The sequence below is a fragment of the Hippocampus bargibanti genome, linkage group LG11 (assembly GCF_051943395.1).
Source record: "Hippocampus bargibanti isolate YZ-2025 linkage group LG11, ASM5194339v1, whole genome shotgun sequence".
In the NCBI taxonomy this organism is placed as follows: Eukaryota; Metazoa; Chordata; class Actinopteri; order Syngnathiformes; family Syngnathidae; genus Hippocampus; species Hippocampus bargibanti.
Window position 1 is genome coordinate 11918278 of NC_142744.1, and position 18990 is coordinate 11937267.

General features: G+C 42.1%; 2 protein-coding genes and 1 long non-coding RNA gene across 3 annotated transcripts; 2 read left to right on the forward strand and 1 right to left on the reverse strand.

Moving 5' to 3' along the window:
- The first annotated feature begins 1413 nt into the window (after window positions 1-1413).
- On the forward strand, window positions 1414-10339 carry casq1a (calsequestrin 1a). Its single transcript, XM_089008475.1, has 11 exons — window positions 1414-1836; window positions 4885-4978; window positions 5071-5171; window positions 5248-5359; window positions 6766-6839; window positions 6916-7046; window positions 7127-7172; window positions 7258-7312; window positions 7378-7478; window positions 7908-7982; window positions 8097-10339. Exons 1-11 carry the CDS (start codon window positions 1600-1602, stop codon window positions 8361-8363), a joined length of 1293 nt encoding a protein of 430 aa, XP_088864601.1. The 5' UTR covers window positions 1414-1599; the 3' UTR covers window positions 8364-10339.
- On the reverse strand, window positions 1785-4628 carry LOC148891622 (uncharacterized). The gene is made up of 5 exons (XR_016116458.1): window positions 4588-4628; window positions 4471-4516; window positions 4214-4312; window positions 2022-2121; window positions 1785-1922 (listed from the first exon to the last, which is right to left on the reverse strand). It is a non-coding gene; the product is annotated as an uncharacterized LOC148891622 (long non-coding RNA).
- A 4786-nt stretch (window positions 10340-15125) lies between the features above and the next one.
- On the forward strand, window positions 15126-18642 carry LOC148891623 (uncharacterized). The gene is made up of 3 exons (XM_089007696.1): window positions 15126-15541; window positions 15804-15848; window positions 16469-18642. The coding sequence occupies exons 1-3, from the start codon at window positions 15301-15303 to the stop codon at window positions 17311-17313; spliced, it is 1131 nt and encodes a 376-aa protein (XP_088863822.1). The 5' UTR covers window positions 15126-15300; the 3' UTR covers window positions 17314-18642.
- The last annotated feature ends 348 nt before the right edge of the window (window positions 18643-18990 follow it).

Sequence of the window (18990 nt, forward strand, 5' to 3'; positions counted from 1 at the left end):
ATGGTGTTTTTAGTTGAAAAAAAGACCATTTATAGTAAGGCGATTTAAGTCGAAAAAAATGATTATGTATAGTAAGGCGTTTAATGCCCGAAAAAAAAGAACATGTACAGTAAGCCACTTTTAGCCTGAAAAAACCCAACATGTATCGTAAGGCATTGTTAGCCCAAACAACACGACAATGCACAGGAAGTTTTTAACCATGAAAAAAACCACCAGTCAGGTGTTTTTTGACATTATTTTTAAAATTGTCTCATCACAAAATGGGATCTATTTTCTGTATGTTTTGTCGCTGTAATTGAAATCGACAAGCCAGCACGCATCCTCTGATTGCGCAAGGACTTTAGATTGTGACACGTTCATCAATTACAGTCTCGTTGAAGCTGACTCCCAGAGCTCCACTTTCCAAAGGTCACATTTGCCACGAGCAACGCCATTTGCCACGAGCAAATGTCACCAACCCATTAGCTCGCCTATTAAAACAGCTGATGACATGCGGCCTATCTGCATATGAAGTGTCAGCGCGTCACAATCTTCAACTTGGAGATGTGGAACAGCAGCTGCTGTGGAAATAAGCCGTAAAGCAGCCACGCTGAGCAATCTGGAATCTGTCATCGTATGATATTCCAATGAGACTCCTTGTGGTAGCGCTGCAAAATGTTCACAATTCCCGGGAATGACTTTGATTCGCCATTAATACACGTCGGAGGTTTCGGATTCCCTTCAAACTACGATCTGTAATACTGTGAGCTCGCATATCTCACCACAGATAAGAGGGGCTTGGTCGCTTGCCGACATTTATTTATAGTTTACGTCTTCTATTTCAAATTGTAAAGTAATAGCACAGGTGACCATCTTCTGCAAAGGGCACAGATGGAGGGTGTCGGGGGGGTGAGGGTACGTTTGAGAAGTGCTCAATCTGAAGGGAAAATCTCTTTGCGCGATTATACGATGTTATTCGAATGGGTCATTAGCAGGTGCGGCAAAGTGCTCATGGGTGTCCCTGATTGACCTCCTGCAACATTCTGGTCTTTATGCGGGTGCCAAGTCCAGCAAATAAGACCCCAGCAGCGCCTCCTGATATGCACCCGCGCCCCCACCCTTGTCCCTCATCCATTATTTTTAGCTGGGCTCCAATTCTACAACTTCACTTCATATGGGAAAACGGTGCTGCAACCTTGAATTTATTTCATTTCTACACATGCGTGAGTCGCACCATTTGCACCCCCCCCCCCTGCCCTCGTACCAGCCTTCATTTGCCCCCTCAACCGTTTTTCACATGTATGAAACATATGCACGCACGCACAGAACCGTCTCCTCCCCGCCTCCTCTTACCCCACATAGACACACACTAACACCAACTTAGCTCAGTCCCCCTCCACCCCCCCCCCCCCCCCCCCCCCGCGTGCCTCAATACCATCGGTCCACTGGGGGCTTTTTTTATGAAGGTGGATGTAGGAGACGGTCTTGCTCTCGTCTGGGTGACGCGGATTGGAAAGGAAAGGGTTCCTCATACTTCCACCAATTAATTTGTTTGTGGTTTTTTTTGTTGGTGTACATTCTGAAACAGCAACTACGTCCCATCCACCCCAAAGAAGAGCCATGAAGCGGACCTGGGTGTTGATGGCAGTTTTGCTGTCCTTTGCAGGGTTCTCGCTTGCTAAAGACAGCTTGGATTTCCCCGAGTATGACGGCAAGGACCGAGTTCACGACCTCCACCTCAAGAACTACAAATCGGTGATGAAAAAGTATGACGTGATGGTGGTGTACTACCACGAACACCCGGCGTCCAGCCGCGTCGCCCAGAAACAATTTGAAATGGAGGAGTTGGCTCTTGAGGTGAGTTGACTTTGGAAACGATCGGCAAAGCAACACACACGGGACGTCGTATCTTCAATGACAAGATTGCGTTCACTCCGATATTGCTGGAATGCATAGAAAGTGATCAGGGGTGGCGGTAGAAGGTTGGGGCGGGTCACATTGTTTTACAAGCTGGTGAAGGAGCTTCTGAGAAATATCAGTACCTGCCGATGCCATGTTGACAATGCCGTCCACGAACTTGCGTCCATCCGGTCAGAAATTGGGCACGTATCAATGCCCCCCGTCCCCGTCACTCTTCGTGTTCTGTCAACAGCAGACTCAGATGTTTCAATATATTCCAAAAGAGCCAAGCGCAAAGATCGTCACTCTGTGGCGTCTTATCGATATGCGGCCTGCACTTATTCAGTAGTCCCATAGAGGGTTTGTTGTTTATTTTTGACCTTTTTTTTTACTCGCACTTTCTCATTTTTCCAACAAATAAGAGCATATGAAATTGAACATTTGAATACAGAATGCCTTGTGTATTTCTACCTGTGACCAATTTCTATAGGAACATCTTATTTTTGACCATTTTGCTGATGGTGAAACGCCTGCGCATCAATGTCAGAGTGCTTTTGAATCCGAAACAACATTGCTGGACGGGTGGTGATGTAACACATGCAAAAACCGCTATTTCGCAGTTCACTTATCGGAGTTTCAGTGCATCGCTGATTTATTTTTTTTTAGGGAAAAAACATTGAGCGAAAATAAAAAATGGCGAATGACTCAGAGGTTTTGTACATGGCTGTAGCTTGATTGGTTCCCAGCGCTGACGTCACCCAATGACAGCAATGATATCTCAAGGTTTAAAGCCATGTGGATTGGCTGGGCGTCTTCTCAGCCCCGCCCAGCATCTTATCACGTGGGTTATTATTATATAACTCTACGTCATGGATGTTCAGCTATCGCAGGTGGCCCTGGTCCCCATTAACTGTGAAAAACGATGGATTACTGTCGTTTGAGCCCTCTCATGAAAATGCCTTTGGTCCAACTTGCATTCAGATTAGAGATGAATCGCATCTACTATATCTCATCAGCCACTTGGCATAATTATATTTCATCTTTCAAGATTTGAGGAGAGAGAAATAAGAACCATTTTAGAACGCATATAAGTTGCACCTAAAAGCCTTCATCTTCTTCAAGAGATGTCCCTGTGTCTTATACACAGGTGCGCCTTATATGCGACGTTATACTGAGCCACAACAGGTCTCGCAACGACTGTCAGCAGCCACAACTCCATTTCCCCCTGTAGAAGAACGAGTGCATAACCCCAGCCTCTACTGTGGCGCGCCTTATATTTGTATTTTTTTTAAATATATTTATATATTATATTTGGAAATCTTTTTTCATTCATTGAAGGTGCGCCTTATACTCCGGTGTGCCCAATATATGGAAAAAGTCTGAAAATACACCATTCATTGGGGGTGTGCCTTATACTGTGGTGGAACTTATACACCGGTAAATACGGTATTTGTTAATGGGTCATATTCCTTGTTTACACATTCGGTTATTGTTATTTTTATTATTTTTATTGTTATGTATAAATTATTGTTATCATATTCATTTTTGATAAATATCAGAGGGTGAAATGTCGGTGTAAGCTCTCAGTCGTACAGGAGTGTTCCATCGATGAAAAGGTTTCCTCAGGCGTCATCTGTACTTCTTTGACGTTGTCGGACGTTTCACTTCTCATCCAAGAGGCTTCGTCAGCGAACCAAAATCTTGCTGGTACCAGCAAAATTTTAGTTCACTGACGAACTCGCCACTAATAATATATGAACTAAATATTGTGGGTTTTTTTTCTTGTCCCCCACCCCCTGAAAAATTGGAAAATGACTGAGGCAATGATATATACTGTTCCTATATGTACTGTATATACAGTATACCATGTGCGCACATATGCTGTATAGACACACACATACACACGCGCATACACAAACACACACATATATTCCAATGAAAGTAGATCCTTGCAAATAAAAAATATATATCACTAAAAGCTCAAAGGTGGAGCATCTCACTTCCGGCTGACAAGCAAGCCAACGAGCGCCATGGAAGGCCTTTGGCTCCACTTGCGCCTGCTCAGCTCGGCGCTATGATTGACACTTGCAACCGAGTACTTGTCAGCGGATCTCGAATCTTGGCGCACTGAGCATCGTTGCCAGCTCACCAAAAATAGTCCCCGGAGCTGCTGTGGCTCTTTGGATATATTTATCCTAAACTACTTTTGTGGTAGGTTGTGTACGCCAAAGATCTTCTATCAATTTACTTTTAACTAAGAATATATTATTGGTGACGAGTTATGGCAACATTTGAGATGCCGGCTGTTCTGTGTGGTTTCAAATATCAATATTACCTGACTTGGGTCTCAGGAAACTCGTCCCCCTTGTCAGTTTGTGTGTCATCTGGGTGGGAATCTCACAAGTCAATCAAGTCAAGCACTTATCATCGCTTCCTTAAAAAAGGAAACAATTGTTTGTTTCTAGATTTCTACATTCAGTAGGAAAGCTTCACATGGTTTGAGAAGACTGAAACTATTCTAACTTGTCAGCCTTTAGCACTAGCAACACATCGGCTTCCTCTTTAATAATAACAAAATAATATTTAATTTACCTCTTCGAGTGTCACCAAGTCAAATCTCAGTGATCGCTGTATCGTTCTGTAGGAGGAAAAAAACATGTTTTTATTATCATGGCATGAAAATAAAAGTCTGATTATGTTGGTGCTCACCTGTTCGCATGCACTCCAAACAAACTACACTAGCGCCTCGCCCCACCCACCTTTCGAAAATGTGACGATCCCATTGGTGAAAATAACTGTCAGTCAAAAGGTTCAAGTTTCAGACGGATTTAGAACAGCGCCTGAACCCCGCGCGGTTAAAACGAGGCTTTTATGGTCATCAAACAACCAGTGGAGAAACTTCTTCCAAAAAAAGTCCCCCAAAAATTCCAGATTCAGATTTCTATTCGTGTGGCTCTGTTAAGCGTACACTTGGATGACTGCAATTGAAGTTTGCTCTTTTTCCAGCTTGCAGCCCAGGTCCTGGAGGACTTTGATGATGAGGACATTGGAGTCGGTCTCATTGATGAGAAAATTGACAAGGCTTTAGCTAAGAAACTGGGTAAGCATATGCTAAAAAAAGGTCATCGTTGTGTTTAAACAACCCGCTTTCTTGACAATCGATCACTCAATAAATTGGTTCCACCCTCCCAGGCCTTGAAGAGTCGGACAGCATCTTCATCTTCACGGATGACGAGGTCATCGAGTATGATGGCGAGCTTGCGGCGGGCACTCTCGTGGAGTTCATCTTTGATGTTCGTGGGCAGAAAATTACCCGGTCCATATTTTTGGGGTCTCTTGAAAAATAGTCCCTTGGCATTTCTTTCATAGCTTCTGGAGGATCCTGTAGAAATCATTGACAACAGCAGGGAACTGAAGGGCTTTGAAAACATCGACGAGGACATCAAATTGGTGGGCTACTTTAAAAGTCACAAATCAGAACGTAAGAACCTGCGCCGGCCTTTCTCACTTTCAGTCGATTTCGTACATTCGCTCGATTTGTGATAAAGCAGTGGTGCTTCCTTGGGGGTGCGAGGATACTCTGGAAGTGAAATGTACAATTTTTGGGGGGATAATGACCGGGTTAAACAAACAAAAGTGTCAAATTCTGGAAATCAAGAAGTCATTGTGTTCATTGGCATTAGGGATAATGCTAATTTAGCCCTATAGCTGTAAACTAAACCAATTGTTATTTTAATAATGATTTAACTCATTCACTGCTATTCACAAATTTATTTGTGTATTGAAAATATGATGTAGAGTGCCATTTCCAAATTTGTTCGGTTTTGTTGTTTTTTTTTCATGCGTGGGTGCTAATAAAGCACTGGGCAGACCCCTGGCAACATTTTTCCCTTCCATAATGGGGCAGCATTTCCCCTTTTTCCATGTTAGCACGTTGTTCCAGCTTCAGCTGTTGTTGAAGCACTATATAAACCAATATGTATGTATTGTATTTTGGACAGCCACCCCCATTTCAAGCTCAGATACCCCCAGACTATTTTTTTCTGATGAGAGAAGAGAGTCTAAGGTTTCTTACATTGCATTGAATGTTTATGTAGTCCTAAAACTCAATATTCTTATGGGTCCTGTAATTCGAGTGACAATGACAAAAACCCTGGCACTAAAGTGGACACATTTTTGCACATGTCTAGCAGTGAATGAGTTTATATATATATATATATATATATATATATATATATATATATATATATATATATATATATATATATATATATATATATATATATATATCTTTCTAATTAATAATAAAAATCATTTTAATTTGTCAGTTATGTAAATATAGAATTACATACATGATGGTTTATTTCCTTTCACATTATGATTATGATATCCATACAGTGATCCTAACTGTTTTGCGGTTTCAGTGCATCGCTGATTTTTTTTTTCAGTTAAACAAAAAAAAAAAAAAAAAAAACAGAAAAAAAATGCTGCATTAGTACTTCACTGATTTTCACCTGTTGCGAGGAGATCTGGTCCCCATTAACCCCAATAAACGGGGGAATACTGCATTGCTTGATCAATTCTGGAAGGCGTGCGGGAGCTAGTTGGTGAATTGAGGAAGGAAAACATGCAGTACAGGACCACCGTGCTAAAGCGAAGAGGAAATCTGCCTCAATACAGTAAAGTCTCGTTATATCGATATCGGTTATATCGATAGTACTGTTTATTACGATACTATTTCTATGAACGCAAGGAGAAAATTTACATGCCGCAGGATCGGATATATCGATAGTCCGGTTATATCGATATTTTTTCCGACTCCCGAGAATATCGATATAACGAGACTTTACTGTATTTGTGAAATGACAGTTGCATGTTAAATTTTAGATTTTCAGGCTTTTGCCGATGCTGCTCAAGATTTCCATCCTCACATCAAGTTCTATGCAACCTTCAACGCTAAGGTGGGTAAGATTGCGTCTCTTTTTTTAATCAAATTGTGTGAAAAAAAATACATTTTTTGGAACGACTGGCGAACAGGTTGCCAAGGCTTTGGACCTCAAGCTTAATGAGGTGGACTTCTATGAACCCTTCATGAATGAGCCTGTTGTTATTCCGGGAAAACCCTACACGGAGGAAGAGCTGGTGAAGTTCATTGAGGACAATGACAGGTGTGTTCACTTTCTATGAGAGATGGATCATAAAAATAAATACATAAATACATTAAAAATGTTTTTATGTGCTTCTGAAGGCCAACTCTCAGGAAGTTGCAGCCCCACAACATGTATGAAATTTGGGTAAGAGCAATACACTATTCAGAGTTTGGAAATGGATTTGAAGGTGTTTTTGTTATTTTATTATTATTATTTTTTAACTCCGAAGGATGACCATATTGATGGTGAACACATCGTCGCTTTTGCCGAGGAGTCTGACCCGGGTAAAGGAAATTTCATTCAAAAGCCAAAGTGAGACGATGAATGAAACCTTTTTTTGCCTTTTCAGATGGATTTGAGTTCTTGGAGATCCTGAAAGAAGTTGCAAAGGACAACACGGACAATCCTCACCTCAGTATTGTCTGGATTGATCCCGATGACTTCCCACTGGTACATTGAGTAGAGTAGACTAACAAGTTAAATATTGAGCCGCTCACAATCACGCTGCCGCCGACTTTTTAGTCCAAGTCATCCGGGATAAAGATCCGAAATATTCATAGTCAACGCCTATCAGGATAACAAAGTAGTTGTGCATATTCCCACCTCAAAAAATAAAAATAAACAAGCAGGAGAGCGGAGCAGGCGGTTGTTGACAAATTGTATTAATGTGACAACAGTGACAACTAATGAAGTAATGACCAACAGGTGCGCTACCTGTTGGCCACAAACAGAAATGTGACAAATGTTAAGCAGATTCCTTACTTACAGACAGTGTATTGTAGGTGTTCAAATACCTGACATGATTCGGCGACTACTTCCGCCTTCGTCAGAGTGTCAGAGTGAAATGTGACAATACGACATTCCCTTCCTTTTTGGCAGCTTGTACCTCACTGGGAGAAAATTTTTGGAATCGACCTGTCAACCCCACAGATTGGTGTTGTTGAAGCTGATGATGTAAGTCGCTCCTTGATCAAAATGTCTCTTTTGTCTCTGCGGATGTCCTCAAGCCACCGATGAGGTGTCTCCTGTTGACATGTTGTCTCTTATTGACATGTTGCTCTGCCCCAGGCTGACAGCGTGTGGATGGACATGGACGATGGTGATGATGATGATGATGACATGCCATCCCCGGACGAACTGGAGGACTGGATTGAGGACGTTCTGTCCGGAAAAATTGATCCTGAAAATGATGACAACGACGACGACGATGATAATGATGATGATGACGACGATGATGATGACGATGATAATGACGATGATGATGACGATGAGGATGATGATGCCGATAACGACGACGATGACGATGATGATGACGACGATGATGACGACGAATAAATAAATGCGACAAAAAGATCTAAATCTGACCAATGCAGTTTAAAGCGTGAATATGAATTACATCTTTTGTTTTCAACTCACATCTCCGTCATCAATACTGATTTCCAAAATTGCTCCCCAGTAGATTGCCCCCCACAATGTGAATCTTAAATTGGACTGCTAGTACTTCCATATGATGAAGGTCGGCGATGTTCTATTCAGTACTCGAAAAAAAAAAAAAGATATTTAATACTTGTTCACGCTTTGTCTTGTTTCCTCAGGGTGGAAACATCAAGTGAAATCCAAAGGTGCTTGTAGCTTTTTAACGACGGGTGCTTCAATATCACCAATCTACTCTGCCAAATCATTGTAACACTGTTTATCCATATGTCTGTGTAAGCTCTCAGTCGTACAGGAGTGGTCCATCGATGAAGAGGTTTCTTCAGCTGTCATCTGTACTTCTTTGAAGGATGAAAGAACCAAAACTTAAACCGGACCACGTCTGCGAATTATTGGAAATCTGCCTTAATACTACGTATTTTCAATTTAGAGAGAAATTTTTACAATTAACCAAATACATGGTTGTGCTATGGGCTCACCAGTTTCACCCATAGTGGCTAATCTGTACATGGAAGAGATGGAGAAACAGGCCCTCACATCCTTCCCGGGGACAAAACCAAGACACTGGTTTAGATATGTGGACGATACTTTTGTCATAATTAAAAAACAAGAAATTCAATCCTTCACAGATCACCTCAACTCGGTAGACATCAGCATTAGGACATTAAAGAGAACCAAATTAAAGTAATTATAAAAGAGGAAAGAGCACTTAAGACAGAAGTCTTTCGGAAGGCTACGCACACTGACCAATACTTACTTTTCGATTCTAACCACCCTTTACAACACAAACTAGGAGTTATCAGAACCCTCCAGCATAGGGCTAAACTAATACCAACAAGCGTCGAAGGTAGAGAAAACGAGTCAAAACATATCAGGAGAGCACTCACAAACTGTGGGTACCCTCAGTGGTCATTTAACAAATGTCAGAAAGAAAGAATAGGGAATGAAACCAACAATTCTGAAGGTACAAAAAGGAGAGGAGTAGCAGTACCTTACATTGCAGGAGTTTCTGAAAAACGACAACAAAGAGTCCTTTGGCAACACAAAATTGCTACTGATTTCAAACCGATAAACACTTTAAGGCACAAATTAGTGCATCCAAAAGAAATGCATGCCAAATGAAAATCAAAGTACGTAATGTAGTTTATTCAATACATTGTAAGAATGAAAATTGTAAAGAGCAGTACATTGGTACAGTACAAATTCTCAAAAAAAGACTTTATCAACATCGCAGGGATAATACTAGTGGGCCTCAATCGGCAGTTCATATGCACCTGAAAGCTAGCAACCACTCATTTGACGACAATGAGGTTAAAATCTTAGCTAAAGAACATAGATGGTTTGAAAGCTTAGTAAAAGAAGCGATTTTCATAAAACAACTAAAACCGGTTTGGTGGGGTGAGGTTCAATTTGGATCGTTCGTACAACAGACTTCTTAGGCAACATAGGATTAGTAATACTGATGAGGTGATACCGGTCGAAGTGGGGCAATCAGGCCAGTCGTTAGTCAGAAAGATAGGAACTATCAGTGGAGCAGCTGCAGGCAGTAGTCCTCTGCTCCCCCCAACCTGAGAGCAGGGACCTATCATAGCAGAGTCCGGCACCGCCATGTCTGGACAGTAGGGATGTGTATATATATAGGACCTAAACTACCAGTAAGACTTTCGTTTGCTGACAAAGTTTCTTGGATAAGAAGCGAAACGTCCGACACCTTCAAAGAAATACAGATGACGGCTGAAGAAACCTTTTCATCGACTGTTTATCGATGTTTACTATGACAATCAAGTATAACAGCAACCGTATCTTATTTTGGTGACAAGAGAAATGATTTAACTATGAAGTCTTAAATAAATGACAGATTTGGACAGGAATAACAACCACTGTGTGTTTTCCCATTTTATTTAACACTTAAAGGACAATCCTGGGCGGTCCGTTAGTCGAGTGGTTAGCACACTGGCTTCACAGTGCAGAGGTTGTCGGTTCGCGTCCCGGTCCGGCCTCCCTGTGTGGAGTTTGCATGTTCTCCCCGGACCCGCGTGGGTTTTCTCCGGGTCCTCCGGTTTCCTCCCACACTCCAAAAACATGCATGGCAGGCAGATAGACCACTCCAAATTGTCCCTAGGTGTGAGTGTGAGAGTGACTGTTGTATGTCTTTGTGTGCCCTGCGATTGGCTGGCAACCAATTCAGGGTGTCCCCCGCCTCGTGCCCGAAGACAGCTGAGATAGGCTCCAGCAACCCCCGTGACCCTAATGAGGAATAAGCGGTACGGAAAATGAGATGAGATGAGAGGACAACCGACGTCACTTTTTTGTTTTTTAACTGACATCAGAAAAACGTTTGATAGCATCTAAAATACCCAAAACATGCAGTATGATATTTTTATTCAATTGCAAAACACCAATAAAAATGACTTAAAGTATCCAAAATCTGCAAAAAATTAAGCTGCAAATTGGGCATTTTCAGAAAGTCCCGCCCCCAGTTTGTGACGTCACGCCAAGACGTCTTGCATTGCTGGAGAATCCAAACAATGGCTTCAGATTCGGAGAATATGTATGCTATCTTGTTACACACCCAGTTATGAATATGATTCAAATAGTTCGAAAGAGGAAAGCATATGTTTGCAATCGATTAAAGAATTTATTCCATGCCATTTTGAGGCAACATTGGGGCAACAATGGTTGATCAGAAAAGAGGCACAAAATGGCGACCTCAAGTGGCCACCTCCGCTTCCACAGGCTGATAAATTCCTTATATGGAGCTTGGACTCCCTCTACTGGTGGCTTTTGGGTGCAACACGGTTCTCAGACCAAACATGCACAGCAAAATACATTGACATGATGGAAGGACACTACAATGCGTCTTTTTTTACGGTCAGGGGGCGGTCCTTTCATGACATCACATACGGACTTGTCACCAACTCAAAAACAAGACTTCCTGAATATTCAGAGTGAGTCTTAAAACGTAAAATATAGCTATCTGAGGTGGAATCTTATTAAAGTATGCTCAGTAGAAGTCATTTGAAGCCATTTTACAAATTATGGACATAACTTGTCCGGAGACGTCGGTTGTCCTTTAATTGACTCATGACACTGCACCTTGGTTTCTGAGAGAAAGACAACCATTCACACCCTCGGTGTTACTGAGTGGAAAATTAATTAACAGACAGATAATTAGATAAATAATAAATACATAAATAGTCACAATTAATCTAAAAAAACAGGTTGTAGTGAGAATTACAAGACTTTAACCCAGACATGGGCAAACTACAGCCCGCGGGCCACATACGGCCCGTTAGGCTTTTCAATCCGGCCCGCCGAATTTGCCCAAATTATAGTACAAACAGTGTCTAAAACTCATGACAAAAAGCCAGCGAACAACAGGGCAGATAACTGAAAAGTTGCCTGCCCCATTTTTCACAACTTGAAGCAAAATGAGACCAATCCCATTAAAAACATTGTCACAAAGTATGAAGTTTTTTTTTAAGTCAAGAATGCACCAACTACAAATGCTACCTTGCTTAATTTACGGCAAATGCGCATGGCTGTAAGTTTTGCTACAGTAGTCGATTGTCATTGTGGTGCACAATGCAATGTTTGCATTGATTCCTACGAGCCACTAAGCCCCTTTCATAAGTCTCACGTACACTTTACAGTCACGGTTTAATGTAAATTTACGTTTTGTAGCGTCACATATGTTGTTAGCTTCTTTTGAATCTTTCTTCTAGTCTGAGGTTCTGTGCATCTATTTTGGAAAATGACATGCAATTGCACGACTTTGTAACGCTTGCGAAAGTCCGGAAGAAAGAAGCAGGCTTCTGATTGGCTGCCGAGCCGAGTATGCAAATTTCAACTGCAGTTAGTCTATGTTTCGATGAGAAGGTTTCTTCAGCCGTCATCTGTACAAAAGTGAAGGTTTCGGACGTTTCGCCTCCTATCCAAGAGGCTTCGTCAGCGAACTAAAGTCTGACTGGTCGTATCGGCCCCATTTATGTGGCTAAACTAATACCAACTAGCACTGAAGGTAGAGAAAAGGAGTCAAAACATATCAGGAGAGCACTCACTAACTGTGGGTACCCTCAGTGGTCATTCAACAAATTTCAGAAAGAAAGAATAGCGAATGAAACCAATAATTCTCAAGATACAAAAAGGAGAGGAGTAGCAGTACCGTACATTGCAGGAGTTTCTGAAAAATTACAAAGAGTCCTTTGGCAACATAAAATTCCTACTTATTTCAAACCGATAAACACGTTAAGGCAAAAACTAGTGCGTCCAAAAGATAGGCTACCAAATGAAAAACGAAGTAATGTAGTTTATTCCATACATTGTAAGAACGAAAATTGTAAAGAGCAGTACATTGGGGAGACTCAACAAATTCTCAAAAAAAGACTATCAACATCGCAGGGATAATATAAGTGGACCTCAATCGGCAGTACATTTGCACCTAAAAGCTAGCAACCACTCATTTGACGACAATGAGGTTAAAATCTTAGCGAAAGAACATAGATGGTTTGAAAGGGGGGTAAAAGAAGCGATTCTTATAAAACAACAAAATCCTTCATTAAACCGGTCTGGTGGGGTGAGGTTCAATTTGGATCGTTCATACAATAGCCTGCTTAGGCAAAACAGGTTAGGCAACTTTCGCAATGCTGATGAGGGTCGTTATGCTGATAAGGTGATACCGGGGGGAGTGGGGGTAATAGGCCAGTCGTTAGTCAGGAATGTAGGAACAATCAGTGGGGCCACAGGGAGGGGTCCTCTGCCCCCCCCCCCCCCAACCTGAGAGTAGGGACCTATCATAACTGTGTCCGGCGCCACCATGTCTGAACATTAGGGATATATAAATGGGGCCGATACGACCAGTCAGACTTTAGTTCGCTGACGAAGCCTCTTGGATAGGAGGCGAAACGTCCGAAACCTTCACTTTTGTACAGATGACGGCTGAAGAAACCTTCTCATCGATGGACCACTTCTGTACGACTGAGAGCTTACACAGACGTAGTCTATGTTTGTGTGCTCGGCGACGGTACACGTGTATTGTTAGCGCGTGAAGGCGAGAGCGTCAGTGAGGAGTTTGTTGAGCGGTCAGGACAAACCATCTATGATTTGGCGGAATTTAACACAAGTAGGTATTATTGAGCTTGAATATTTCGTTGTGTAATAATATGTTTTGAATGTTTAAAGTGATTCCATTGTTCAATAAATGTTGATTTCTTTAACTTTGCCCCTTCGATGGAAACTTAAAAACAGACGCAATCTTGATTAATCACAATGCATATGTTATTTTAATCTATTTCCATTTCCTCCTCCAAGTATCTGCGAAATAGTATGCAAACGCCATATTCCTTGAGACAAATTATTAACTGATCAGGGATATTTTTCACATTTGAAATACAGTTAATAAATTGGGTTGTAGTGTTCTTACTGCGCTATGAGGTTTGTACATACTACATTTAAAGGATAACCGGCACCATTTTTTGTTTTTGTTTCCCACTGACATCAGAAAAACGTTTCATAGCATCTAAAATACCCAAATCAGGCACGCTGATATTTTTAGTTAAATGAAAAACACCAATAAAAATGACTTCAAAATGAATCCGGATATGACCAGTTTCAGAAGGTCCCACCCCTTGTTCATGACGTCACACCAAGACGTCTTGCCTTGCTCGAGAATCAAAACAATGGCTTCAGATTCGGAGAAGATGTTTTCTTGTTCTTGTTCTTCTGAAGAGGAAAGCATAAATGTTTGCAATTGATTCTAGGAGTCCTCCCGTATCAATTCGAGCCATCAATGACAGCAATGTAGCACCCAGAAAAAGCAGAAGATTGCGCCCAAGCTCCGTTGGAAATGGGCTGATTTGTCAGCTGGGAATTTGTGTCAGCGAATATCAAATAGTTGTCTTGGTGCGACACACAACGATTCACCATGGCGTTATTTATGTGTTTTCCTTCTAATTTCGCCATCAACACGGATCAACACGAAGTTTTCAGACCAAACAAAGTACCCAAAATGCATTGTATGTCGCTTTCTCGGTCAGGGGCGGTCCAAATGTGACGTCACATGGGGATCGTCATCAACTCGAAAACAAGACATCATGAATATTCAGCGCAAGTCTTAAAACGTAAACTATAGCTATATGCTGTGGAATCTTTGTAAAATACGCTCAGTCGAAGTCATTTGAAGTGATTTTATAAATTATGGACATAACTTGTTCGGAGTATTTCCGGCCCAAACACTCCCTCCAAATGCTCCTGGCCCGGCCCCTCTGTCAAATTTTAGAACCCAATGCGGCCCACGAGTCAAAAAGTTTGCCCACCCCTGCTTTAACCCATAAATATATTTTTGAAGTACATTTGTGGTATCAGTATTTTCATTCACACTCGTCATGTTGGAGTCTTTGCTATGAAAAATGTAATTTTTAGGAAGAAATAAATACATGTATTATATTATGTATTTATTGTTGAATTGTATTTTATTTTTTACATAATTGCGCAGTTTTTTACATACATTTCTTGTTTTAGCGTAATCAAAGGTTTGAACTTTGACGTAAGAAGTTTTAAGTGGAACGTTTGGCGGTTGGCTCCCGTGAAATTAAGGTTTTTTAGGATTTTACTTTGATAGTTTGGTGTTGAAACGTCATTTCCGGTGGCAACTTGTGTCCCATCTCCTTTAATACGCGTTTACCTTCGTGCAAATGCGGGTGCTCCTGTTACACTCGCTGTTGGTGTAAACCACGTGATTTTAACTATTTTGTTGGGATGCAACGTTTATATTTTCGGGAATAATAACAAGAGCCCTGAGTTTCACACGCAGACTTTGACGCGAAAAGGCAGCCTTAAAATGTCGGCGGAGACCAACAACATCCACGCGCAAGTCGAGTCCGTGTTGGGTGCGCTCGTGAAAGCGGCCACGCTGGAGTTGACCAAACTGTTCGAGAGCCGTCACAGAGCTTCGGTGGAAGTGGGCCCCGCGGACGACGGCAAGGGCAACGAATCCCCCGATAGTTTGTCTTCGGCAGAGAGAACGCGAAGCATCGGGGTGCAAGTGGACGAGTACATTTATTCACCGCTCGAGCTGCAATGTACGTTGCTCACTGCACTTTGATTTTTAGTCGGTGGTTAGTTATTATTCTGGCGCGAGCGACACTTTTTTTGGGCGGCCGTTCCGTGGCCCTGTGACTGCTAGCAACAACCGAGGGCACTTGAACGCACCGTCGTAATGACTATTTTAATAGTAATACATTTGATTTCAAGCGCCTTTCAACGCTATTTTGTTTTTATCCGCACTTAAAGCGCCAGAGAATGTGACCCTTTGTTATTATTATTATTGTATTTTTTTTACAGATGGCGTTTGTTGCCGAGAGCGCGGAAAGGAGCAGGAGGCGAAAGGTATTTTCCCCCTGAATTGTCAGCAAAGCCCATTTTCATCTTTATGGCATTGAAAACAGTCCAGGGCTGATAAAACCCAGAGCTCTCCTGTTGTGCATAAATCTCAAGGGTTCCTCCTCAAGGGAAAATAATGGCCTTGAGGAAGACTGAAGAGGGGGGCACGCGTTTATCACTCAAAGGAGATTAGAGGAGCCTTTATTTGTCTCACAGTGGAGAAATTTACATTTCACAGCAGCAAAAACAATACAGGAGCTGCTGTAAAGGCAGCCACTCTTGCGGCGCCATCTTGAAGTCAAAAATAAAATACAATCACAAATGTGACACAACACAAAAGACACAGTCTTCGATCTATAGCGCGTTCTGCAGCCTGTGTTGCATGAAGCAGATGAAAAAGGAGAGGATCTTGGCCTTATACAAACTTCACACTACATTCATATTTTAAGAGTTTAAAAAGAGGTTTTAGTTGAGAGACTGGTACAAAAAGTACCTATTGTAAGCCTAAATTACTCCATGTAAAGAAATGCACCAATGCCACTTTGAAGATGGAGTACATGTGCGCTAGTCATATTTTTGCACTTTTAAATTTGGATGATTGAAAGCAGCCACTTTTGTTTTTGCAGTTGGAAGCTGTGAGGCGAGACGTAGCCCGCCGGCGAAGAAGCAGTCTCCTGAAGTCTCATTTGCGTGCCCGCTCGCCCCGAAGCCCGAGTTTCCTGGGCATCGGTCTGACAGCCCCGAGACGCTCGCTAAGGCGGAGCCTGATCAAGCTTGTGCCAGTGCAACCGAGGGCAGGGCTCCGGTCGGCCTTTGGGAACACGTGCCCGCGCCGAAACGGACCAAAAACCTCCAGATGAAGCTGAAACTCGCCTCGCCGGACCGGAAGCTGAAGAGCGCGTGTGTGGTTCAACTGGTCAACGTGTTGACCGCAGCAGAGTTGCGGGCGAAGATTCAGAAGGGCGGCGGTAAAAAGAAGCGGCCCGTGCCTAAAGATTTGCGACGCCATCGAGGCACGCACACGGGACATCGCCTGTGCTGCTTCGCGGCCTGCGAAAAAGGCATTTGGCGACTCCAGAAAGGCGTCGGCAGTCCCCCCGATGGCCACGCCTGCGGCGCTTGCGGTAAAACGTTCAAGCGGTGCAAACTCCTGCGACGCCACGAACGCTTCCACACGGGCGAAAAACCGTACTCGTGCGCCAAGTGTTCCAAGACGTTTGCGCTCAGGAAGAATCTCCGCCGCCACGAGAGATTCCACACGGGGGAAAGGCCGCACAAATGCACGCACTGTGACAAAAGCTTCCGCTTAAGGGTCAATCTTAAAACGCACCTGAGATTTCACACCGGAGAAAAGCCGTACCAATGCGGCCGCTGCGGAAAGATGTTCAGGATGCTTACAAATCTGGACAGGCACAAACTCAACCCGTGTGGTTTCTTTGTGCCGTCATTCCGGACCATCGCCGGCTTGTAAGGCGAGACTCAAGCCGCTTTGCCGTAATTTCAGCGAGGCTTTTACAACCACCTGTAATTCTGAACGGTGCTGATGAAGCCGCGTTTGGGGGCGCACGGCGTGACCTCTCCAACTTGACAATTTACACAACTCTGCGTGAAAGGGGCTATTCGAGGATGCACGTCAAGTTTCCTACCTCAAACAGCAAAGCCGATGAAGGTTCCGTGAAAATGTCTTTTGTACGTTTATTTTTTTTTTTAAGAAAGATGTTTTCATTTTGTTGCGCTTTTACTACTGTTTATCTTGGTGACTGGACAGTTTTCAGGCTCTACGTTTCGGCTGATGCTGAATTTGCATTTACGGGTACGGTAAACAAATGTGGGCCTTCTGACTTGTGGCGGACCAAAAAAAAAAAATCACGCTTCACTATCTATTGAGCCCATAGAAACAAAACGGTGAATAATTTAGGTGCTTTTGTAATCTGAAAGACGTTTTCAGATTTTCTGGTCAACATAAAACGAAGCGATGGAGTGATTGGATTGGATTTTCCTTTATTAGTCTCGTAGTGGAGAAATGTACATTCACAGCAGCAAAATTATGGAAAGAGAAAGTAGTGATGATCAAGATGAACATTTTTTGGAGCTTTTGGACTGGATATCATGGCACATGTTCATTCCAGTATCTTTTTTTTTTTTTTTTAGTCAAAACCGCCCCTTTGTTTTAATTCTGTCTTGATATGTTTCAAAGACTGTCGTTTAATAGTTTAATGTATTTTGACTGGCTGCTTTTTGCTTGTTTCAGTGATGTCACGATTACAGAACAAATGTAGTGCGTAATGAACTTACTGACTTTGTATTTTTTTAGCTTTCATATCGTCTGGATCAAAGCACTGAAGTGGCATCAGACTTGAGATTTCATTAAAAAATATATTGCTTTCATTTTTTTGGTCAAATATTTGGCAAATCCTCCATCTTGGATTTTCCTGAGAAATTTTAGTTTGGATAAAATATTTGAAAGTCCATCATTAACCTTTTTTAATGATTCTGCCATACATGCAAAAATGTGTCATTGTTACTCGAATTTTTCAGACTAGAAACATCCTACATCATAATTTATATCGCACTTTCACAACAGCTGCAACAATGCGCTTCACATAATCGTCAACGCAAACCAAAATAAACACAACAGGAACTTAAAATCAATAGTGTTAGAAACCTTAGTGTCTTCTTTCATCGGAAAAATAGAATTAATCCCTAAATTATATGGGTCTGGAGTTATCTGGGCTTGACATCGGGGCGGGTGTACAGAATACAATGCAATACATGCATATTGGTTTATATATATAGCGCTTTAACAACAGCTGAAGCTGAAACAAAGCGCTAACACTGACAAAAGGCAAATGCTGCCCCATGGTGGAAGGGAAAACATTCCCAGAAGTCTGACCAACACTATCGGCACCCAAGCATGAAAAAAAAAAACAAAAACAAAACCCGAACAAATCGGTAATGGCGCTCCACGTCATATTTTCAACTCTCGAAAAAATTCGTGAATGAGTTAATCACAGAAATGTCAGTTATTTGGAAGTGACAGTAGTCGTCCATTCAAGATTGGATCTTTCAGCTTTTCTCGCCGGAATTCTTTTTCTTGAAAAAAGTGACAGTATTTTTTTTCCGTTAACGCGGGTGCACTCAAGCAAGC

What these genes read in the sequence shown, in the direction of transcription:
- casq1a (XM_089008475.1), top strand. Translation starts at nt 1,600, where the DNA reads ATGAAGCGGACCTGGGTGTTGATGGCAGTTTTGCTGTCCTTTGCAGGG. An exon ending in GGCTTTAGCTAAGAAACTGG is followed by an intron (nt 4,979 to 5,070) that starts GTAAGCATATGC and finishes CCACCCTCCCAG; the next exon opens with GCCTTGAAGAGTCGGACAGC. An exon ending in TAAAAGTCACAAATCAGAAC is followed by an intron (nt 5,360 to 6,765) that starts GTAAGAACCTGC and finishes GTTAAATTTTAG; the next exon opens with ATTTTCAGGCTTTTGCCGAT.
- LOC148891623 (XM_089007696.1), top strand. Translation starts at nt 15,301, where the DNA reads ATGTCGGCGGAGACCAACAACATCCACGCGCAAGTCGAGTCCGTGTTG. An exon ending in TTCACCGCTCGAGCTGCAAT is followed by an intron (nt 15,542 to 15,803) that starts GTACGTTGCTCA and finishes TTTTTTTTACAG; the next exon opens with ATGGCGTTTGTTGCCGAGAG. An exon ending in AAAGGAGCAGGAGGCGAAAG is followed by an intron (nt 15,849 to 16,468) that starts GTATTTTCCCCC and finishes TTGTTTTTGCAG; the next exon opens with TTGGAAGCTGTGAGGCGAGA.